Source organism: Apodemus sylvaticus, chromosome 3, assembly GCF_947179515.1.
Source record: "Apodemus sylvaticus chromosome 3, mApoSyl1.1, whole genome shotgun sequence".
In the NCBI taxonomy this organism is placed as follows: Eukaryota; Metazoa; Chordata; class Mammalia; order Rodentia; family Muridae; genus Apodemus; species Apodemus sylvaticus.
Genome location: NC_067474.1, coordinates 150,034,731 through 150,059,960, shown reverse-complemented (window position 1 = coordinate 150,059,960; position 25,230 = coordinate 150,034,731). Strand labels below are relative to the sequence as shown.

General features: G+C 41.2%; 1 protein-coding gene and 1 non-coding gene across 5 annotated transcripts in view; both read right to left on the bottom strand.

Moving 5' to 3' along the window:
• Luzp1 (leucine zipper protein 1) overlaps positions 1-25,230 on the bottom strand; it is a 90,921-nt gene continuing 65,691 nt past the window's right edge. For 3 of the 4 annotated variants that reach the window (XM_052177787.1, XM_052177786.1, XM_052177785.1), the window contains 3 exons: positions 24,201-24,303; positions 5,182-8,356; positions 1-3,021 (listed from right to left, as the gene is read on the bottom strand). In XM_052177787.1, the coding sequence (XP_052033747.1) occupies positions 2,866-3,021; positions 5,182-8,244 (3,219 nt within the window). In that variant the 5' untranslated portion in view covers positions 8,245-8,356; positions 24,201-24,303 and the 3' untranslated portion in view covers positions 1-2,865. Of the gene's footprint in view, positions 3,022-5,181; positions 8,357-9,479; positions 9,573-24,200; positions 24,304-25,230 lie in introns of those variants that run through there. The other variant, XM_052177788.1, reaches the window with a different exon arrangement.
• Positions 16,133-16,263, bottom strand: LOC127681898 (small nucleolar RNA SNORA1). The gene has a single exon (XR_007977241.1). It is a non-coding gene; the product is annotated as a small nucleolar RNA SNORA1 (small nucleolar RNA).

Genomic DNA, 25,230 nt, shown 5'->3' with positions numbered 1-25,230 from the left:
ATTTGGCTTGATTAGACAATGGTTTGACTACCAGTCTCCTATGTGGAGGCTTCCTGCAGCTTCTGGCTTGGGCCCAAAGGTTACATCTTGTTGTTTTCAGAAGTGATGTGCCTTTCAACCTTGGAATTAGAAGCCAGTCTAGCCATTCATATGAATGAAGCCCAGGGGAACTTGAACCCTCTAGCCTCCATTTGCTTAGTATAAATGTTTGCAATGCTGAAGATATTTAAAAATAAAATCTACTTTATGGCAGAAATACAAAGTGTGCAGACTAAAGAAACAAAATATCCTGAAATAATTGTTACAATCAAATGCTATTGCACTCAGATTTCCAAAATGGCAGCCCACAGCTGTTCATTTTCCACAGAACATTTCAAATAGCAGCAGGTGTTGGTGCTGCTAAAATGTGGAAAGATCCAGACTTTGGCACCAGGAGCTACAGCACCAGAATCCAAGGCTCAACACCCAAAGACAAAAATTATTGAGATCTTTTGAGGCAGGGCTTGGTGCCCCTCTATTTTTATCAGTAGAGAAGAGCCACAGACTTAATTTCCTATACTCTTCGGTGAACCACCACCACAGGGGTCTGTTTCCTTTTAACTCTCAGGGCTGCCAGCTGGTACAGGAAAGTGTCAGAGGGCACTGCAAGTGGGAGGTTGCAGCCTTGAATTAAGGAGTTTCTGGCCATTAACCCAAAAGCAGCAGCAGGAACAGATCATGAAAACACTTTCTTAGTTGTATATCAAGTTGGGATTTGGAGGCAAGACACCTGGCAATGCCCTCAGGTTATCGACACTCCATTAAAACAGAAGTGCTAGTCAGTCCTGTCTCTTGGGGGGTTGGGGGAGCAAACAAACAAAACCTGGTAGATCTCCCCACACCCTGGCAGGATGGCTGAGTCTGATGCAGACAAGGGCAGATAAGTGCCAGTGTGTGTGTGCTAAGAAAAGGGTGAAGGGAGACTACTCAGTCCTCCTGAGGATGCCCTGTGTCTTCCCTGTGGCCAGGAAATTCACAGGAAAGGCACAGGAACAGGAATCAAACAGACTTACGTTATAAAAAGCACCTAGCTTGAAAGCCAGGAAATGTGGCACTGGGAAAGTGCCACATAAACCTGAGACCACCCAATCCAATCCCTTTACCTCATGACTGAAAACAGGCCTTACTCATCCCCATGACAGAAACATGAGGAAAAGAGAAAGAAGACCCAGAAGACAACTGAAGGCAGAAAGAAATGTTCCCCAGACTCGTGGACATCACCTTCCAAAACCAAGAGTCAGCTCACACTGATGGGTGAAACAAGTGTAGAACACCAAAGTTAAGGCCTTAGAGGTCATCCACTCCGTAGAACTCATTTTGAGCTGGGAAGCAGCAGTGGCAGGACACTTGCCTAGCACACCAGGTCCTATGTTCAATCCCCAGCATGCATCTGCAGGTGACAGACACATGGGTACACATGCACGCAACAAACGAACCAACAAAGAACTCATTTTAAAGACAGAAAACTGAGGCTTCAAGGCTTGCCAAAGATCACAGCAAGGAGTGACAAAGCCAGGAGGGATGGGGGAAAGTGGCTTTCCAAATTCCTCGTCTAGTGATAAGGCAATGACATCTACTTCACAAAGGTAGCCAAGGAGGGTCCCTTTGGATTGAAACAATGCTTCAGAAAATTCAGTGACAAGCAGTTCTCACCTTTCCCACTTGGTCAGTGTAAGGAGATAAAAGTCTATCTGCCTTCCTAAAAGGCTTAATGCACTTTCAACTGCATAAATCTGAGGCCCTCAACAGGCAGGTATTGGCTTTCCTCCAATGAAATCTCTGAAATGGTCTACTCGTAGACACCAAGGGCTTGCTTTTGCATCAGCAGTCAGCATGGTAAAGTGCAAGGCCTCCTCCACAGGGGATGGAGGAGCAGGAGGGAGCAGTCTGTCCATGCCTTTAATGGAGCTATTGCTTGTGGAGTGACTAAAGGAATTCTTTTTGCTTTCCCATTTGCTGGGCACTTCCTAAAAGGCAGTGTGCCAGGTCCGTGGGCTCAGTGTAGGGATTTCCCAAGAGGAGAATGGTGAAGTCGGCTGAAGTTTCCAGCCCCCAGAGAGCAAAGGTGATGCCAGCAGCAGTGTTGGTACCCAGGAAAGGAGATGTACAAGATCTGTTTCTGATGCCTTTGGAAGGTGAGCTGAAAGCTGGCGTCAGAGGATGATGTCATTCCGTTTGGTATCCTGCTTTGCCCCCAAGAAACTGGTTATCCAAAAGTCAGGTCAGGGGAGCTTCAACATAAGGATGGCCCCAGGATTACTTAGGGGCAGCAGACCCTTATTTGGTTCCAAATTCTCACGAACTCAAAGACAAAGGAATGTAAGCCTCTTAGGATGGGAATGATAGCTGATAATTCTTCATGTGTTCTTGGTGGGGTGGGGATGTCCTTAGGGCAAACAAAGAGCCGACTGGATACAGTGAGGGACAAAGCAGGGCATCAAAGAGCAAAAGGGGCTGGCTTTGATATACAGACTGCTCACCATGGAGCAGAGGTGAGAGCTTTTGGCTACCTCTATATGGTAGTGGGTTTCTGTAAATTCCCATTTGGGGATCAGAGAAAGGTTCATGCTACCTTGGGGACAGAGATAAGAGAGAGAACTACTCATGCATCAGGGGAAACTGGGCCTGAGTGACTGATTTGTAGTCTCTCATCTGTCTGGACAACTGGCAAAAATTACCTGAGCCATAGCCTGGCTCTCTACAAGTCTCCCAGCCGAGGCCGTTGTGTCTAGCCTGGTTAAGGCCCTGGGTCCTTCACAGACCAGGGATTGGGGAGGAGCTGAGAAGCAAGAGGAGAGAAGCAGCAGCAGACTTCACCTAGCTGGCTCAGTCTTCCTCAGCATAAGGCTTTGCTGGGTGGAGCTGCTCCTCAGTCCACACTCGCTCAGGCTCGGGCAGGCCCTGCTTCCCAGGCAGTTCAGAAGGCTCCAGCGGGTTGTGTATTCGCCTGCTGATAACAAATGTGCCGTCCTCCCCTTCCTCCTGTGCCAATGAGTAACAAGTAAAAGTGAGCTGCAAGAGTACAGGGAGGAGAGAGACACCCTCCCCTTCCACCCTGGGAAGTTCTCTAACCTGGCAGACACACATTACACAGTAACTGCAAAGATATTCTTGGAGAGTGGGGGTGGGGAGAGCAGGAATCAGTATGAAACCCCTTGAAATAAAGAACTGAGGAGACCAAGAGACTTATAACTGGGGCTGAAGAGATGGCTTCAGTGGTAAGAGCACTGGCTGCTCTTCCAAAGGTCCTGAGTTCAATTCCCAGCACCCACATGGTGGCTCACAACCATGTTATGAATCTGAGGCCCTCTTCTGGTGTGCATTAAAAACAGCTACAATGAACTCATATAAACAAAATAAATCTTTTTTTTTTAAAGACTCATAACTGAACAGAAGCCAGTTTACAGTCTAGAGCTTAGAACAGAAATATGAGAGCAGACCCCAAGAGGCATGTGTGAAACTTCTTCCTTGCTGCACGGCAAGACTGTGCTGAATGAGGCAGCTCCTGGCTTCTTACACAGGATCTATGAAGAAGCACATGCCTTCCCCTTATATCATTCTGTCCCTTGGCTTGGGTCTCCCTGGAAACTGAGAGAGCCAAATTTTCAAGACCCTAGATATCCATCTCTTTCTGCACTCTTGGAATTCTGCCTTGCTAATATTCTTTGTCAAAGAATAATGAGTATGAGCAGAAAAGGCATGTGATTAGGGTAGAGGGGCGCTGGGTCTACAGAGGAATTGTAGGTTCCAGTCTGATCTCTTTTTATTTTATGCATCTGGATGACCGTTCAATAAAGCATTTGTTGGGCCTTCACTTTATTATTCACAGTGAAGAGTGAGGCCCGCCCTGCATACTGGGTGAACCTAAGAGTTAAGCGCCTAAAAGATTGACATGTTTGCCCAGTTAACCCAGTTACCTGCCTTTTAAAATAAGTACGACTGTGGGCTAGAGAGATGGCTTGGTGGTTTAAGAGTACTGACTACACTTCTAGAAGATCTGGGTTTGATTCCCAGCACCCACAAGGCAACTCACAACCATCTATAACTCCACTACCAGAGTTCTAACAGTGTACTGGCCTCTGTGGGTACCAGGCACACACTTGGTGCACAGACATACATGCAGACAAAATACCCATACACACTAAATAAATGGAACTTAATGTAAAAAAAAAAAAATTTTTTTTTTGGATTTGGTTTCTTCGAGACAGGGTTTCTCTGTGTAGCCCTGGCTGTCCTGGAACTCACTCTGTAGACCAGGCTGGCCTTGAACTCAGAAATTCGCCTGCCTCTGCCTCCTAGAATGCTAGGGATTACAGGTGTGTGCCACCACTGCCCGGCTAATGTAAAATTATAAAGGTACTAGCAGTGAGTCTAAAGGCAGACATTTTCATGGTCATAGGTTCCTGGTCCAAGACACTCCAAGAGCCTTCTTCAGACTGTTTTCACTCTGGTTCTCAAGTCAGTTGTTTCTATATTCATCTGTTCTTTTTGTTTTGTGTGTGTGTGTGTGTGTGTGTGTGTGTGTGTGTGTGTGTGTTTGATATTTTCTGAGACAGGGTTTCTTTGTGTAGCCCTGGCTGTCCTGGAACTCACTCTGTAGACCAGGCTGGCTTTGAACTCAGAAATCCACCTGCCTCTGCCTCCCAGAGTGCTGGGATTAAAGGCGTGCGCCACCACTGCCCGGCTCATCTGTTCTTTAATGAGCCATACTGAACTAGTCTCAGACAGAGAATACAATGCATCAGGCCTATCTAGAACAGAACAAAGTGACACTTGGGTATGAAGTTTATAAAGCAGATCTAGGGTCAGGCCTCATTCTCCCTATCTGTCAGCTGCCCACAGAGGCCTCCTGACCAAGTGAGGCAGCAGGACAGAAAGAACCTGTTCACTGCCATACTACAGGTACCTAAGAGCTTCCTGCTCACTGCTCTTGAAATCTCAGGCAAACCAGGGAATAAATGCCACTTTCTGTTTGCCTCCCCTCTGTATGAGAGTAAAATGAAGAAGACAAACCAGATGAGAGGTTCTGGAAGTCATGCTGCTTTCTCCCAAACCTACCTGAGATTCAGCATCTCCCAACCTTCTGGGTTCCCTAAGTCCTTGGTCAAACAGATCAAGGCTGAGGGAAGGAAAGTGACTCACCAAGCTTGATGAGTGGTTCCAGGAGGCAGCAGTGACAGCATCTCCCATCCGATTCCTGCGGATGAGTACCTCTGATGCAGTGAGGCTACTTTGGGTCCGTCTTGAGGAGAGCTCAGGAGCATCCCCTGAATTCCCTACCTTTCGAGTACCCTGTTCAGACAGGTGTGACCTGGGCTGTTCAAGTTCTAAGAAGTCTGTGGAAGACCTCTGTGTATAGGCATTAGTAGCTTCCATGTTTCTACCTATTCGAGTTGGGGGGTCTTCTGAACATTTCAAGTCTCTCTTACTCTTCCAGGCATTCCGTACAGTGATGTGTCTGGTGTCTGAAGAGGCCACCTCTGAGGAGGCACTATGACTTTTCCACCTGATTGTCTCGGCTGGGGGCACATGACTATTCTTCTCCACAGAATCTGATGGCTTGATTAGAATGCTGCTCCGAGAGACCAGCGTCTCTGCTCTATTCTTTGGAGACCCATCTCCCGCCCTTTCAGCTTCTGGGAGCTGCAAGGTGATGTCATGTTTATGAATAGAGAGCTCGAGAGGGGAGTTGACATGGTTGCCTACTGCTGTGAGCTCTGGGGGCCCCACCTGGATGTTGCTGGTAGATGTATGCCTCTCCCTTGGGGCCTCCCCTGGGACGGCTCTAGGTCCACTGCTGTCAGAGGGGTAGATGGTAATACTGCTTGTCACTTTGCTTGTCACAGGTTTAGAGGTGGATTTCTGCTTCTCCAATACAACTTCAGTTCCAGATCCACCCATGATTTTTTTCACATCCTTATCAATGATAACGGGTTTTATAATTGCTCTAGACCGCAGGGCCTCTCTAGGGCTGAAGGGCCTTTGGTTTTTCACCCCAGCACAGTTAGCATCTGGGAATTCTATAGCATTGGAGGAAGGTCTGATAGGTTTCACAGAGTCATTTTCTATTGCAGCATTTTTATCATTTTCAAATAAGGCAGTTCTAGTTCCCCCTCGGGACTTAACCTTTTCTCTTGAGTTTGGCTGTAGTTTGGACTCTGGCTCTGGAGTGATAGTTGTATTCACCAACTTGGCAGTAACAAGAGACTCTATGTCCAGGTCATCATCTGAGTCTGGCTTCTCTCTGCCACTGGCTTTGATGACACGGCACCTCAGGGCTTCATGCTGACTGCTGTCTTCCATCACAACTGCTACAGACTGATCAACTCCTTCTCTATTTGGCAATGAAAAGCCCTGAAGGATATTTTCTTGGCTTCTTGAACTATAAGGATATTTTGACAAAATAGGAGCTTTAGAATTTGAAAAATTGGCATCAGCCTCTAGGCCATTAGCAGCCTTTTTGCCCTTAGAAAGTCCTTCTGAGGGGGCTCTTTGAGATGAGGAGAGAGCTCCGACGGCCTTGGAGCAGCCCAGCTCTGCAGCCTGTGTTACCTGATTAGCGTGGCCAGGTACCTGTGCTCTCTTCCCACAGTGTGCCTCAGAGTGGTCAGAAGTCTTGTCGCCCCTCCCCACTGTATCGTTGAGCACAGATCCATGAGTGGAGTCACTAAATGTCCGAGTTGTCTTCTCTACTTTCCCCTTAAGCCCACTCTCCGCGCCTGGCTTGGGAGCTCCCTTCCAAGCTTTAGTGTGCTCCTGCGCAGCAGGGGGATAACGGCTGAGCACTGACGGCTGCTCCCTACCCTTCTTCCCTTCACTCTGAGAGGACCCAGGTGCAAATCGGTCTTCAGTTCTCTTTGTCTCCTGAGTCCCACTGTCTGCACCCACTCCCATGTTGGAGGCTTTTGCTGCCCTTTTGTTTGTGAAGATGGGCGAAGAAGTCTGTTTGCTGCTTAGAGAATAGTGCTCGTTATTGAGAGCTAACTCCCTGTTGCGGAACCTTTCCCGCTTATGCTGAGGAGACAGCTCCCGGGATGTATGCTTGCACACAGAGGCCTCACCCCCATGGCCTTTGAGCTTAGTCCTCTCGTGCCTGCCTCTGCCCAGAAGGAAAGCATCTTCCCCTTCAATGTCCCCGTTTCCCAGCTCTTTTTGTTTCTTGACTTGCAGCTTTATCTCCTCTAGCTGGCTGGCTAGGCTTCTGTTTTTATTCACTTCAGTTAGGTAATTATCCTGAAGGTCATTGTTTTTAGCCCTCATTTTCTTAAGCTCCTCTTCCAAAGATTCAAAATGTTTGATTTGTGTCTTAAGTTTCTCAATCTCTTGGTTAAGGTCTTTCACTTTGTTGTCTTCCTGATTCCGGTTCTTTTCATTTTCTGATTTGTCTCTGGTTTCATTCTCTACCTGCTTTAGGTAATCCAGACTGCCCTTCCTTCTTGACTCTTTGGATGATAGTGTAGAGGAAATGCCATCCTCTATCCGTAGGTCATTCCTTTCCAGAAAAGTAGAAGCGTTTCTCATGTGATCTCGGTTCATTTTCTTGTTCTGCTCCAGCTTTTGAGTAAGCTCTTTTATTAATTTCTCATTCTCTTTTTCCTTTTCATTTAAGTATTTTCTCTCATTTACAAAGCTCAGGGTTAATGATTTTAGCTTTTCTAATTCTGACACTAAATTCTGCTCAGTTTTATCCAAGCGGTCCTCTGAAGATTCCAGTTCTTTCACTTTAACTCTGAGCATCTCCAACTCAGAAGAGATTTTCTTGGTCAGATTTCTCTCTTCATTGAGGCTCAAACAAAGCTGGGAACATTCATTCTTACTCCTGCTCAAAGCCTCCTCTAGCTTCTCTAAATCAGCCATCCGTTTCTGAAGCCGATCAATTTCAGATTTCAGCTCTCGGGTAAGGTTTTCTTCCTCTTCAAGTTTCTCCTTCATCATATGACATAGGTCCTCTGCTCTCTTAATTTCCTCATCTTTACCTTCAATCTTCAGTACCCGCTGGCGTAGCACCTCTATCTCAGCCAGCATGCTGGAGTTGCTGCCCTCTGCCTGGATCACCTTGTCCTGGAGGTCCAGGAGCTCATCCTCAGCTTTCTGGAGGTTCTTTGTGGCTTCCTCTAACTCATCGAGGCGGCGGCCCAGGCTCTGTAACTTAAACCGGAGGTGGCGGTTGGAGGCTGCATCCTTGTAGTTAGTGAATTCTGCCATGTCTACAGCCAATCAAGATGGGCTGCTAGAGGCATCCAACTGCACTGGAGAAACTGGTTACCCTTCTCTTGGCATCCACAACCTTCTTTGGCAACTGAAGACCATTATCAGTCTACAGAATAAAAGCAGAAAGCATGACTTTAGAAAGAGCTCCAACCTGCAGTCCTTGTAGAGGACATAGTAGCTACATACAATTTTAATGACTCAACTTGAGTAAACCTGCAAAACATGCCAGTTCCTTATGGCTGACAATGAACTGCAGCACCTAAGCACAGCATGGTGTACAAGTGCAGGGAACCACAATCCTCATGGCAGAGCACAAGGACATCTACCACGCACGCGATCTCCACCCTTTCTATATTCATTTAGAAACAAAACCTTTCTCCCTTAGCTATAAAATGAGTATCGTCCTCTTTTCCCAGAGCCCTTGAGAAAACATGTGGTGAGCTCTTGGTAAGAACACACTAAGTAATCCTGAGGTAGGAAGAGGGATAGGAAGGGAGGTTCGCAGACCGCAGGAGGGAAGAATATCTGAAACAAGTTGGTGAAAGAACCTTATGTAAAAAAAAATCCTGCCACAAACAGAATAAGGTTAAATCTACTCACAGACACAAGTTATACAAAAGAAAACACAATTATAAAGGTAAGGAGTTTTTTTTAAAAGTTGTCTCAATCCATCTAGCTGTTCTGACAAGAGTTACAACACTGGATCTTTATAAGGACCAGATGAGATAATGGAAGCTGGAAAATGCAAATTCAGGTCACCGGTAGGTTTTTCCCTGCCAGGTATCTTTCTGCTAAGACAGTACCTTAAATCTTTGGACTTGAAAGTGGAAGGACAAAAAGGTTAAGATACTAATTCTGTGTGGGTGGCAAGCCTAATCACCTCTTAATTATATTGTGGGGATTGAACTTGAACATGAGTTTTGTGGGGCACACAAACATTCAAATCATAGCAACACTCTTTGAAGAAACAGGAATTGAACCTTAACTGGCAAGTAGAAGACAAAAGACATGGTAATACTTATGTAAACTGTCAAGCTAGAGTTTTATACCCCCTAAACCACCAAACCAAATGATTTAACCTAATGAACTCATGAGCACCATAGTGAACTGGACAGAGCCATATGCACAGTATATGCCAGCACCAGCAGAAGATATGTTCTCAAGCTCATGTCCGAGACTGTAATGCAACTGTGATGGCTGGTATTAACTGTCTACTGGGCAGAACCTACCGTTCCCTGGGAGATGGGTCCTGAGCATGGGGTAGGAAAGGTGACTATGTTCATTGCTGCCTGCTGTGTGTGGCCCCTTTCTTGACATGGATCCTGTCCTATATAAATGGAGAAGAGAGGGTAAGCAGCAGTGTGCATTCAGTGCTCTCTGCTCCTGGCTGTGTTTGTGACGGGACCAGATGCTTAAGATGCCTGCCACTTTGATGGACTGTGCCCTTAAACAGTAAGCTGAAATAAACCCTTTCTCCCTTGAGTTGAGTTTATTTAGCAAGGTATTTTATCTATTTTATCACACCAACAGAAAAAGAAACAAACACTTATCTTAACAATTAGGTTTTTTTAAAGATTTATTTAAGTATATGAGTACACTATAGCTGTACAGATGGTTGTGAATCATCATGTGGTTACTGGGAATTGAACTCAAGACCTCTGCTCTCTCCAGCCCAGCTCACTCCGGCCCCACTTGCTCCGGCACAAAGATTTATTATTATATGTGAGTACACTGTAGCTGTCTTCAGACACACCAGAAGAGGGCATCAGACCTCATTACATATAGTTGTGAGCCACCATGTGGTTGCTGGGATTTGAACTCAGGACCTTTGGAAGAGCAATCAGTGCTCTTACCCACTGAGCCATCTCACCAGGCCCTACTTTAATAATTCTAAAAGAAGTCTTAAATTAGTCCACAAAGAAATCAAACAAATCAGTAACAGAAGATGACTGAAAATAGACATATTTTGAAAGAAAAAATACAACTTTCTAAAATTTGAAAGATAAACTTGGAACAACACCAAAGAGAAGAAGGTAGGAAGATTGTAAGAGCCAAAAGATTGAGGTCTGCTGTGAGACAGTGTCTTCTATGTACGACAATGAGCTGTGCCCATGACTTCTCAACAGTGAGGCTGCCAAGACAGTCTGAACAATTTATGCCATCAGATGATGTCCCAACAGAGGTGGGGGAATGTTTTACAAAGCCCAAGCCTCACATGAACAGCTACAGGCAACTGATGGCTGCTAATTCCAAGTGGTCAACCCTAAATACACATTTACTCAGTAGGTAGGGAGTTAGGGAGTGTGTGTGTGTGTGTATGTGTGTGTGTGTGTGTGAGAGAGAGAGAGAGAGAGAGAGAGAGAGAGAGAGAAACAATAATAATCAATATTAGATCCTGGGCCACAGTTACAATAGCTTTCATGGTGGAGAAAAGAGGCTAGAGAGACAGCACAGAGAAACAGAGCCAGAGGTATTGTCTTAGTCAGGGTTTCTATTCCTGCACAAACATCTTGACCAAGAAACAAGTTGGGGAGGAAAGGGTTTATTGAGCCTACACTTCCATGTTACAGTTTATCACTAAAGGAAGTCAGGACTGGAACTCAAGCAGGTCAGGAAGCAGGAGCTGATGCAGAGGCCATGGAGGGATGTTTCTTACTGGCTTGCTTCCCCTGGCTTGCTCAGCCTGCTCTCTTATAAAACCCAAGAGCACCAGCCCAAAGGTGGTACCACCCACAAGTGGCCCTCCCTCCTTGATCACTAATTGAGAAAATGCCCCACAGCTGGATCTCATGGAGGCACTTCCCCAACTAAAGCTCCTTTCTCTGTGATAACTCCAGCCCGTATCAAGTTGACACACAAAACTAGCCAGTACAGGTATCAATATTTCTAAAGCCCAGCTGCTAGGCGAAGGTCAATATGCTGAGGTAGAGGTGCAAGCTTTATATGACAAAGAAACCTTGGCATTTATGTCACATAGCAGCCTTAAATGCCTGGGACAAGGTTGAAGAAACAGGAAAAAGACCTGAGCCATTTATTCAGGTTATATAAGGTTATATAAGGTCCAAAAGAAACACTTGTTGACTTTTTACAAAGATTAACTTCAGCTATAGATAGAAAGATATCAGACCTACTAGTTAGAAGCTCTAATTGAATTTTTGGCTTTCTTAAATGCTAATGCTGAATTTAAAGAGGTGATTAGACTGTTGTTGTTGTTGTTGTTGTTGTTGTTGCATGATCAGCACCTATTGATGAATGGATGAGGAATATGATTGGTATTATCTCATTCTCTTGAGAAAACCTATTCCCAGGGGTTGTATGAAAATCCAAACTTGCAAATGTCTAAATTGTGGTAAACAAAGTTATTTCAAAAGAAATTATAAAGAAAACCAAACTGAGTCCAAAAGAGAGCCTATGCTTTCTGGTATGTGCAAAAGATTTGGCAAAGACCAACATTAGACTAATGAATGTAAGTTAACAACATTCATTAGATAACAACATAGATCAAAACACACCCAGGGAGGCCTCTTTCAGGCCCCAATACCAAATTCAAAGCAACAGCAGAAATCTCATCCACAGAACAGTTAATTAAACAACACTGCTCTAAAAATAGATATTAAAAACCTAGATATCAATGTCAAAACAACTTCAATAGATAAAACAAGGAAACAAAAGAAGCCAAGAAACAAATATTTTGGCAAACTTCTATAGATGATCAGAGGCTAAAACTAAAGGTGTTTATAGATAATATTAAAATTAACGGAATGAGGGGCTGCACCGACTGCTCTTCCAAAGGTCCTGAGTTCAAACCCCAGCATTCATATGGTGGCTCACAACCATCTGTAATGATATCTGATGCCCTCTTCTGGTGTCTGAAGACAGCTACAGTGTATGTACATATAATAAATAAATAAGTCTTTAAAAAAATTAACAGAATGGCTGATACTGATGTAAACTTAATCTCTCCAAAATCTTACCTTCCAGACTGGACTCTTCAAGAGATAGATATCCAATTTCAATGAGTTAGAAATTTATCCCAAATAAAAGAAAGTATTAAATGGCGTACATGTATAGAGCCAAAAGGTCAAATAGGAAAATTTAAGGCCAAATGTGGTTGATATAGTCATAAATTTATGGGGAAGAGATCTATTGCAACAATGGAAGACAGGAGTTAATCATTCCTCCAACCTTCAGGAGCAAGCCCTAAAATAGGAAGTGTTTTGATGAAATTATTAAAAATTTTTATCAAGAACAGTCATGGACTGTCCAAATTGTCCATAAACAAGACAACAGCAGCTGACTCTACAGTGGGAGACAGACTGCTAACAGAACACAAATACCCTTGACACTAAGGTAGTTCATGGACCATCAATTAAGATAGAACAATGGCCTATGACAAAAGAAAAATTACAAGTACTAGAACAACTAGAACAACTATACAAGAACAGCTGGATTCTCAACATATAGAAGAGTCCACCAGCCCTTGGATCTCTCCTGTACTTGTGATTAAAAAGAAATGTGGCAAATGGAAAATATTGACAAATCTGAGAGCAATTAACAAAATCATTCAGCCAATGGCTTCTTTACAGTCTAGGATCTTGCTGCCTTCCTTATTACCTAAAGAATGGCCTATTATAATGATTAAACCATTGCGTTTTCGCAATTCCATTACAAGAACAATATAAGGAAAGGTTTATTTTCTCAATACCTACTTATAATAACAGTTGTCCAATAGAAGAATATCTTGGTCTTGCCTCAAGGAATATTGAACAGTCCTACTTTGTGCCAATATTTTGTACAACAGCCATTCAAAATAATTCTTAAGCCATTTCCTCAATCCATAATTTACCATTATATGGATGATATGTTGCTGGCTGATTCAAATGGAGATACTTAGAAAGAATATTTAATAAAACAAAAAATTTTTTTGCTTTATTGAAGATTACAAATTGCTCCTGAAAAAAAAATATAGAGGGTATTCTATTATTTATCTAGGACATAAGATAAGTCTACAGAAAATTCAACCACAAAAGATACAAATCAGGAGAGACCAATTAAGAACTCTTACTGATTTTCAAAAATTGTTGGTGATATTAACTGGCTACAGCCAACAGCTGGCCTGACAACTCAAAAGTTAAGTGATTTATTTCAAACTTTACAAGGTGATAAAAAATTAAATAGTCCAAGAAACTTAACAGCTGAAGCTGAAAGGGAATTGACTCTGGTAGAAAAGAAACTAGAAGATGCACATACAGGTCATACTGACCCAAAGACGATCTGTAATTTAGTTATCTTGCCTTCTACTCATTCTCCCATAGGAATTCTTTTGTTTTGGTTTTTTGAGTTTTTTTTTTTTTTTTTTTTTTCCCCTCCAAGACAGGGTTTCTCTGTGTAGCCCTGGCTGTCCTGGAACTCACTCTATAGACCAGGCTGACCTCAAACTCAGAAATCCGCCTGCCTCTGCCTCCCAAGTGCTAGGATTCTCCCATAGGAATTCTTATGCAGAGAAGATTATATTTTAGAATGGATATTTTTAGCTCACAAATGGAATAAAAAATTAAAAACATACAGAAAAGATTTCTGAATTATTCTAAAAAGAAAAATGAGACTTTGTCAATTAGCTAGAATAGAAGCATCTGGGATTTTGATACCATTCACTAATACTGAGATTGCCTCATTATGGGCACAAGATGAACACTGGCAAAGAGCTTGAAGTAATTTGGGGGAAGATATTAACAACAAACACCCAAAAGCAGGAGACTTCAACTTATAAAAGCAACTAATTGGACTCTCCCTTGTATAATAAAGGGGACGCCAATTTCTAGAGACCCTACATTCTATACTGATGCAAATAAATCAGAAAACACAGGTTATAAATCAGGACAAAAATATTAAAATGGTTGAGAGTCCTTATGATTCAGTTAAAAAATCAGAATTATGGTATTATTAGACTTTTCAGAATCTCTTAATATAGTGACTAAGTCTCAATATGCAGAAAGAGTTGTGTGCATATAAAAACTGTTGAATTAAATCAGGATGATTCAGAATTAACTTCACTATTTATTCAAATACAACAAAGTAATCAAAAATGGAAATCATTCATTGTATATAACACATATCAGATCCTATATGGGTCTACCAGGTCCTTTAGCACAAGATAATGATAAAACTGATCAACTATTAATAGGAAATATGCAAGAAGCCTCAATATTTCATTAAAAACTACCATGTGAACAACAAAAGCTTAAAGAGATTTTTCTATCATTTGGCAACAAGCCAAGGAAACTATTTTTAAAAAATGTCCTATACTTGTTCTTTATATAATCAAACTTCATTACCTACTGGGAGTAACCTAAAAGCTAACCAGAGAAATGAAATTTGGCAAATGGATATGTTTTATTTTGCAGAACTTGCAAAATTAAAATATGTGCACCATACCATAGATAGATATTCAAGATTTCAATGGGCAACTGCTTTAACTTCTGAAAGGCTGATTTGGTAATTACACATCTATTAGATGTTATGGCAATTATGGAAATGCCTGTACAAATTAATACTGACAGTGCTGTAGCTGTAGCTCAGCAGTTAAGAGCACCAACTACAGTTCCAAAGGACCAAAGTTTGATTCCAGGTTCTCCCTTTCCCAAAAATTCTTACCAGGCAGTGGTAGCACACATCTTTAATCCCAGCACTTGGAAGGCAGAGGCAGGCAGATTTCTGAGTTCCAGGCCAGCCTGGTCTACAGAGTGAGTTCCAGGACAGCCTGCTCTAGCATATGTCTCTAGTAAAATGAAACCATTTTTTTACATATTATATAATCTACATATTATATATATTTTACATATTATATAAAACTTTTTTATGTAAAAATTTTTTTATATAATATCAAACATATTACAGATATACCACATAATTCTATGGGACAAGCAGTTGTGGAGATATTCAATCATACTTTAAAAGAAATGCTTAACAAACAGAAAGGGGTAACAAAGACCTTCAGTCATAAATTACATAATGCTTTACTGACCTTAAAATTTTTGAATGCTAATGAATAAAAAACAGCTGCTTAGAGACAATGGACTATGGGGAAAACGGAACTAAATCAGCCTGTATGTATTAGGGGTGTCTTAACATCTAAATGGAGGGAAAGAAAGAGGGTATGCCCATGTCTGCACACAGAAGGAAAACTATGGATTCCATCCAAATTGATAATAATCAGCTATGACCATGGAGCATCCCTGAAGATCTTGGCTGCAGACAGGAAGAAAGAAATCAAGAAAACCAAACAGGACAGGTAACATAATTTGATGATCCCTCCATATGGGAACAGCTATGAGATTCTGAGACATAAAAATGCCTCCAGCCAGAACTTGGACTTGCTTTAGACAATAATCCTTTGGCTACAAAGTCATTAGGACTTATGCCAGCCTTTCAACTGACATAGATAAATTTTCTATTACAGTTTGGTTATACAATTCATATCAACTTATAAAGATAGATGTCTTTCACCTATTCAAACAAGAACAAAGAATTTTCATTAACTGATTTGTGCACCTTGCATATTCCATAAATACATTAACACAGAACTATGTATTACTTGTGAGAGTTTATATATTTACAGATATCAATAAGGTTAAACCTAACAAGATTCACCCTTGGGGATTCTGAGATGCTCAGGCCAACTCCCTGCCTGATCCCACCTCAGACTACCTCAATGCTGTTTTCTCTAAAGACTTGCTTTCAGGACAACTCCAAAACATCCTGCTTACTTGGTCCACCCTTTCAGACTGTTTCAATCAGAACTTCGTTTAAGCCTGCACTTTTCCAACATACAGAGACTAAACAACAAATGTGATATGCTAGCTTTGTTTTTGTTTTCCTTCACAAATGTTACAGGTCTCATTGTCACCACTGTAATTTATCTGCTGTGATGGAAGCATGACCTATATCTCAATTTACACATTGATCAGTTGTAGACTTTGACCAACAATGCCCATTCTTATGTACAATGAGGTGACAGCTAGCTTAAGACTAACCATTTTCACAATTTTCTTTGGCCCCCAAAAGGAATACTATTTCTAAAATCAGGAGGAAGCAAATTATAAAGAGAACCAGGCCCCATTCCCAAGAGGTGAGGGTGGGTGATTTTTGGTCCTTCAATGGGTGTTGGCTGTTAGTTATCATTAAAAGAGGGATGGCTGGGGCTGGACAGATGGCTCAGTGGTTAAGAGCACTCTTGGCTCTTCCAGAAGTCCTGAGTTCAATTCTCAGTAACCACATGGTGGCTCACAACCATCTGTAATTGGATCCGATGCCCTCTTCTGGTGTGTCTAAAGACAGCTACGGTACACCCATACCCAGAAAATAAATAAATCTTTAAATAAAAAAGGAGGGATGGTTACAATAGTTATGGTCTTGGACAGAGAGGAAACAAAATATTGTGTTTAGATTCAGGGATTTCTTTTTCTCATTCTTTTTCTTTCCTCTATTCTTTTTTCTCTCCTATCTATGGTTGGGGGAAAACAGGGGAGAAGAAAGAGTGAAAAGGGAAAGAGGGGATATAGAAATATTATAAGAATAATAGGAAAAAAGGGGTAGATCATTGAATCTACTTTTAAACCAAAAAACATTTTTTAGCCATAATCTTACATTAGTATAGATCTTTGTATATTGATATAAAAATCAAGGTTATATTTTGTTACACTGGTATAACATTTTGCATATTTATACAAATTTAAAGTTTTTTGATACACATATATGCTTTCAACATTTGGGATACTGTACCAATATAATTCTTTTTGTTGTTGTTTTTAACCAATATAACTCTTAAAGATACAATGTAAGTTCTAGTCTTTTTAAGCCTGCTATTACAAACTGTTTAGAATGATTAATATGAATTAAAAGTCAGGCAATCAAACCCATGGTCATATTAGATATGAGCTTAGTTAATTACAATAAGATGTTTTCACAGTTATTCAAATAGTAAATAAAATAAACAATGGTTGACAATTCAGAGATATAATAGATAGATGGTCTTCAAAAACCTTAGAAATCCACAGAATATGGCATTTAAGGTTGTTTCATTATTAAAAGATGTCTTCCAACAATGAGAAAGATATGCTCCTGGAAGTACCCCTAATCCACTTCAAAAAAGATAAAAGAACATCAAAGAACCTCCATATGGAGTTCATCTTAAATGTGACAAACTGCCACTGGGCAGAAAGCTGCCCATGTTTCATCTGCAGACAAAATGCTGTCCAGAAAGAACAAACAGGACACAGGGAAGTTGACTGCCAAGCTCTGCCAAGATAGGCTAAGCAGTCTTTCATACTTCCTGCTTCACAAAAGGTCTATCAGATATTCTGAGCCAGAAGGCTAAAGACAGAATCTCCTAGAGAATTTCTGGGGGACTTCCCAGACAATCTGCTCCTCTGTCATTTCTATAGCTTCAGAAGCTGCTTGCCTGCACTTCCTACATACTCAGGTAATATTTATTCCTTTTCAGGTCTCTGATGGGGGAAAAGACTAGATAAAGTTTCACAATTAATCTTAAATTATATAGGATTAAAGAAAATGTTTTATGTCTTAGAAGATGCTTCTAAGATGTAATAATACAAGTTATGATAGAAAATGATTTAGGTACAAAACTCTAAACTCACCAAGATAGGACAGACAACAGAATATTTTCTACAAAATTGTCAAATACTTATGGACTAGACATAATGTGAATCTTACCTGATAGGTTATAATAATTGTTATCACTGTATATAGATTATTATAAATGAGTCATTTAATATTTGTCTTTTATTAGACAAAAAAGGTGGAATATAGACATAATGCACTGTGTAAAGGTTATCCTAGTGTTATTCAAATGCTGACTTCTCCACCCTCATATCTTATTTTGATCCAGACATGGCATTGTAATGCTCCTATCAAGAATCTCCTGTATCAAGTTTATGTAAACAATTCTTACCATTTAATCTCTGCCTTGTCAATAAACACCAATTACCCAATGTCTGGGCAAAACAGGGATTTCTGCCAGCCAGGGGAAGCAGGGAGAGATCAGTCAGGATGAGTAAGGAGGAAAAAATTCTTGAGAGTTTAGCAGAAATATGGAAGTCCCAAATTGCAAGTATTATTGGGATTTTGGCTAGTAGCCAAACTAGCTAGACTAGTTGAGGGGTTAGAATTGATTAAGATAGACTGCCAAGATACTGAGGTGGAGCCTTGAAATATTTATATCAATGAGTATAGGTGAAACAGTAGGAAAAGGAAGATAAGTTTAAAACATTATTTGTGAGGGATTAAAGGTCATCCAATGACAATAGAGCCCATAAACACACAAGCATGGACAGAGCTCAGGAGAGAGGTATTCTTACAATATAAATCTATGAGTTAACAAAAACAGATGGCTTAGAAAAATATCGACATTGCAAAGGAAGTGAGTGAGCACAGAGGAAACAAGACATCAATGGTATGAACCCCAATACTCACAGGGATAAAAATAGCAAAGGGGACAAATCATCTGTGAGGCAAGTGGAAAATCACAAGAGTGCACAGCACGTAGTGTCATGGAAGCTTCCAAAAGGCAATGATTGGCTGTCAAGTAAGACTAACACAGATGGATCTGTCATGACAATGATGTCACAAGTATTGCCAGCACAACACCAGTAGGGCTGAGGAGATGTCTCAGTTATAAGGCATTTTGTCCAGCTATGTGAAGCCTGGTGTTCCATCTCCAGTACCACATAGGCAGGGTGGCAGGGGTTCAGCACTAATTAACAGGATAGTGTTGGAAACAGCGACAGAATCAGGATTTGAAATTAGGGGCAGAGACATGGTAGATGACAGCAACAATGAGGACATTGAATAATGGAGCCTTGTAAGATCAGATTCAAAGCCAGGGGAAAGGAGGGAAGGAACACAGGCTAACTTGTAAGAGAAAAGCCATCTTATAGTAAAACTGACTCCCAACAATTCAACTGCAACTGAAGCTTAAATAACAAATGCCTTCAGGAGCACTGGCTGCACTACATGGTCTGAGCCACCAGATGGCGCCTGTGCACAGCTCTTCCAGAACAGCAATGCTTGGGAGAACTTTCTACCATCAAACTGCTTCCCATCCATCACTGCCCCATCTCACCATACAACTCTTTTCTCTCCTCTAGGCTTTCCAGATTCTTTCCCATCTCTCCCTAGCCTACGTGCTTCCACATTCTCCAAAACTGGAGGGAACAAGTCTCTTTGGTCATTTCCCCAGTGGCACAGCAAACGCCTTACCTATTTTTACACTAGTTGGGGGATTAGGAACTCAACAAATTTCATATGTTCAGTAATAGAAAGGATAAAGAATTTAAGGATTTATACTAACTTAACAGTTACTGGAAGACAAATGACACCATGTGTCTACATGGTGCTTTAAAAGCAATATAGCATTGTTAATATGCTTAAAACCATCAAATTGTATAATGTAAAGAAGTGATATATGATATATAACATTGCAATAATGATGTTTGTTAAGTTTTTATTTTGCGGGACAGAGTCTCTCTGTGTGGTCCTGGCTGCCCTGGAACTCACTCTGTAGACCAAGCTGGCCTCAAACTAACAGAGATCCACCAGCCTCTGCCTCCCAAGTATTGGATTATAGGTGTGTGCTACCATACCAGGTTCAATAATACAAAAATTTTAAAACACCACAATTGGGCATGGTAGCATTTCTATAGTTCCAGTTACTCAGAAGTCTAAAGCAAGGGGATTTTTTAAACTAAGACGCTTAAGACCAGCCTAGGAAACATAGTGAGGACCCCATACAAAAACAAAACAGAACAGAGCGGCCTATCCTCAACTGACATTTTCAACACACTCCCTTTTTACTACTTTATACTGAACTTTTCACAAAATCCTTTAAGAGGAAACTATAATAGTTAATGTTGATTTGTCAACTTGATGACAATTTGGCATGCAACAAATCTCCACGCAGACCTGTGAGGGACTGTCTTGATTATGTTAATTGAAGGGGAAAGACCCACACTAGAAGTGAGTGGAACCATTCCCCAGGATTAGGTCTGTAGGTTCAATGTGACCAGCCTTGTCTTCTTCACCATAATGGGAACATTCTAAGTGTAAGCCAGAATAATCCTTTCTCCCTTAACTTTTTAAAAAAAAAAAAAAATCAGGATATTTTATCCTGGAAATAGGAAAAGAACTAACACAGATATAAAACTTTAGCATTTCCATCTATAAATTTCTACTATTCTGAATTACAAAAGTTCAGGAATCTGACTACTGTTTTCATGTGGATTAAATTTTTCTTTTTAGATGTTTTTAGTTATGTATATATCTCTGTGAGTGTGTATGCCTGTGAGGGTAAGTGTAAGGCCAGAAGAGGGAACTGGATCCCCTGGAACTGGAGCTACAAGCAGCTATGGTGTTACAGCCCAGCAGGAGATAAGAAGTGAACTCTAGTCCTCTATAAGAGCATCAAGTGCACTTAGCCACTGAGCTATCTTGCCAGCCCCTCCATTTGGATTTTAGTGTTAATTTTCTATCTTCTGTTCAAAACTGAGTGTGGAGACTCAACCAGTATAGCACAGAAATGAAAAAGCTAAACTCAGTTAACAACCAGCAAGTACTTACTTGACACTAAAAAGAGAGCATTACATTTCCAACCCTATCTGAAATCTTTTCAAGGCTCTTATTATTCTTAGGATAACGTCCAAATTCTCCAATTAAACTAAGAAGCCCTGCAGTTCCAGCCTTGCCTGTCCACCTTTCTCTCTAGCCTTGTCTTCAGCCTGCATGTAGAGTCTCATTTTTAGCTGGTTGTAGTGACAGAAGTACTGCAGACTGAACCCAGGGCCTTGAGCATGCTAGACAAATGCTCACAACACTGAGTTTTATTTGCTCAGTCTATCCTACCTACTTGCTTTCTTATTTATATTCTGAGTTCTCAGTACCCAGCAGGGAGCCTAGCACACAACAAATGCTTTAAACTTAGCGACTGTGAGTGGCTGAATAAACTTCCTAATGACTCACATCTGGCCAGGCATTGGCCATTAACAGACAACACTAAATAATACTAAGGAACTGTTCATGGATTACAATGGAGGAAATGACTAGCAAGAGTGGATCCAAACAGAACAGGTTATCAGATCCTGGACACATGTCCTAAAAGATGACACCCAAGCCCTGAACCACTTGCTCAGTGGCTTAACCATCATATTGTCCCCTTCTAGCCTGCAGGTCTGTGCTATGGAAACTGGGCCAAACTGCCAAAATCACTCCTTACTGGCTGCCCAAATATCACTACTAGGCCAGTAAGAACAAAAAGTATTTCTGGATCTTCCTTCATTCCTTAGAATCGTTTTACACATTTATTTTTCTGGTTTTTTGTTTGTTTGTTTGTTTGTTTGTTTGTTTGTATGAGAGAAAGCAGTGGGGTGCTGGTTCCTGGGCTATCTACAAAGAGAAAAAATTCCTTTCTTCCTAATGTTTCCCTGCTCTCTGCAGAAGATTCACTATTCACTAAATATTTATGGAACATCTATAATGTACCCAGGCTTCTGTGATGTGCAAGAATGAAAAAATTAAGAGCTTCCCCTTTGTCTTTTAAAAAAAATACGACAGACATAGCCCAAAGTAAAACAATGGTTTTTAAAAAATAAAGCCTTCCCTACTGGGCATAATGTCACGCTCCTGTGATCCAAGCAAACTTGGGAAACTGGGGCAAGAAGATCAAGAACTCATAGCGAGCTCACAGAGATGAACCAAAGGAAGGAAAGAGGGGAGAGAGGAAGCAGAGTAGCAGTAGCTTTTTCCTGACCTTCTCAAATAACATTGCAGGCATCCACCACTTCCATCCTCATACATTACTTTTCTTCTTTAGCGCACTTGACCACCATCCATACACACGCATCCTTGGAGGTCAGAAATAGCAGTTAACTGTGCCTGAGGGTGGCCCTGGAGGGAACCTGTTCATGCTAAACCTTCATCACAGAGAAGTAAAGAGAAGGAAGGATAGTCCCGCTTGTCTGTCTCATTTTCACACTTTCACCCTAGAGTCCAAGTGCTCCTGGAACTCACCGTGTAGCCCACACTAGCCTCAAATTCACAATGCTCCTGTCTCAGTGTTCCATGTGCCTGGGTCACAGGCATGTACCACCCATCAGTCCCATCTTTTAAAGCCAATGTCTCTCACATCAATATCTACCTCAGTTCCAATTAATATTAGAAAGATATCAATTGCATTTCCATTTGGCAGCTCATTTTTGTCAAACTTCTTAAACCTCTTTAAAAAACAAAACCAAGAACAGGGCATGGTTTATTTCATGTTGCCTTGAACTCAGTTTGTAACTAAGGATGTCCTAGAATTTCTTAGCCCCACTGCCTCTACTTCTCAAATGCTAAAACTATATATCATATCATAGTACCTGGCTTATGTGGTCCTGAGGGCCTGAACCTAGGCATGGTAAACAAGCACTTCACCAACTGAGCTACATCCTCAGCCCCTTAAACCTACTTCTAAGTGACCATAGTTAGCACTTTATAAACTAGCTCTTCTTCCTGCCCTTACAGATCAGGAAGATCTGAAATAGAACATGATAAATCCTGCCCTGCCCCTTCTCCCAACATAGTTGACATGATTCATTTCCTGTTCCCAACAGTCATTTAAAGCAGGGGTCAGCAAACTTCTTTGCAGTTTGATATATAACTGTACTTGATATAAATATACAGACTTAGTTGGTCCTAAGGCTGTAGGCTGAACCTGGGCATGCTAAACAAGCATTCTATCAACTGAGCTACAAGGCTCCTTGCCTGATTTTATAAATAGTAGGTGCAACATGGATATGTTTATTCTCTTATATGTCTGACATGTCTGCTTCACACTTTTCAAAGTAATAAGATTTCAGTATATAAGGTGTCTCGTAACTCATCATCCAATTCTTGTCTAAGCACTTCCAATGCCAAGAAGGACAGACAATTTCTCACCAGAAAACTCATTCCATCTTTCAACAGCTCTACAGGAATTCACTATTTGTCAGCCTCAAATGTTAATCACATTATATGAAAACTTAATACTGTCCGACTTACACCAGACTCTGAGATCCACAGGGTAAAGAACATGTTTATATGTCATCCACTACCTCATGACAAGTCCCTCCTTGTCCTTATGACGTTCTTTTCATGTGTGGATTGACTTGAGAAGTGTTACCAAGATTACTCTCTGTATTCAGGCATTTCAATGATCACTGCCCATTTTCCAAACTAACGCCCCAGTACTTTCTCTATCCACAGTATGCCCGAAGTGACGAGGGCCACAAGGTCCCTTAGCTGCTCCCTGCTCATGTTCTCGCCCTCTCAGTCCTAGTTCACTGGCATTCTCCATAGCCTTCATGTGTGCCAATAAAGACTGGCTCACAAAACCCAGAGAGAGCAAAGGAATGGTTGTTAGTTCAATTAATCTGTTTATTTAGTGTGCTTCTTAGAGGTAAGCGAGCCACCATCTCAACCCAGACAGTAACTTTCTCAAAAGACAAATGTGATACGATGAAAAGGACCTAGTTTAAAAACTTAATTCTGCCGTTTGCTGCCTGTGTAAACTTGAGAAGTTATTTAACCTCTCACCTCACTTTCTGGCAATGATAAAAGCACTAACCTCATGGAGTTGGAATAGGTATTAAGAAAGAAAACGTATGACAAACAGGTTTGATACACAGTAAATACTCAGTAAGTGGCAGGTTAGCCCTTCATGAGTAGACTATAACCCTATCAGGTTGATGGACACAAAAGAGAAAACATGTAAAGCATTTAGCTTAGCTTAGCCTCATATATGGTTCACACAAAACAAGGTATCAACCAATACTGACTTTCTTCCCTGGGGTAGAAAATTGTCAAGGCTTCAGAAAACACCCAATTCTATTGGTCTGACAGACATCACTGTGCAGTATACTTACCATTTAGGTAATGGGAGCTTTCTGTGGGGACTTATGGTTGCCCTCCCCACTGTCTTCTGTCTTGTAAACAGTCACTGTCTTTCACTGGTAGCTGCTTGTTGACCTAGACAGAATATAAAAGAAGAAATAAGTACAGCAAGAAGGTACACTAAGTACAAGGCTCAGGTGACTCAAAGACGTTCACATATAGTTCAGCATCAGGAAAAGCAAGAAGAGCTATACTTATACTGACTGTTAAAAAAGCTACGTATATCTCTGAAGGGGAACGAGGCTCCGTGCTACTTCCCCTCTTATCAGATTTAATGATTCCAGGCCAAATTGTCTTAACTCAAGTTAAAAATCTATTATTTCCCAATATTCTAAAGATTTATGACATCTTGCATCTAGGAAGCACCTCAGATATCAGCTAATGCTCAAGAGAGAGAGGAAACTGGGTGTTGGAAAAGGTGAGTCACGCAATGACATAGGGTAAAGCTGAAATTATACTAAGATGTTTGGGAAGATGAGTAGAAAACCTATTACATCCTGGTAGTATATTCTATATAAAACATCAATATGATAATGTTGCTTATAGATAATCTAAATCTTAAGAAGTCAAGTGACTTTGTCTAAAATCCTATAGCTTACTCAGTAAACCCAGACAAGACTTAAACTCAAGTTTATCTGAAAAAAGCCATTTCACAACACTACCATTTTATCACCTTTTGGACTCAGTCCTCAAAAGGGGCCTTAACCACATAATACCAACTAGAGCTAAAAGAGTTTCTACCTCTCTCTAGTTTTATTTGAAAGAAATTGCTCCCTAAAAGAAAGGTGAAAAGCTAATCAATCTGAAACTTACTGCTGAAATTAAAAAGTTATGGGGCGGGGATGGGTAGCCGACTTGGGTCAAATCTTCCTGTCTATCCTGTCTTAAAGAATGAAGATGGGGTCTAGTGAGTGCTAACCAAAAGCTTTCGGACATAGTCTCACATTCAAACATCTTCTCCCTTGAACCATGACTTACCAATCCCTGCAGACCACCTTCTAG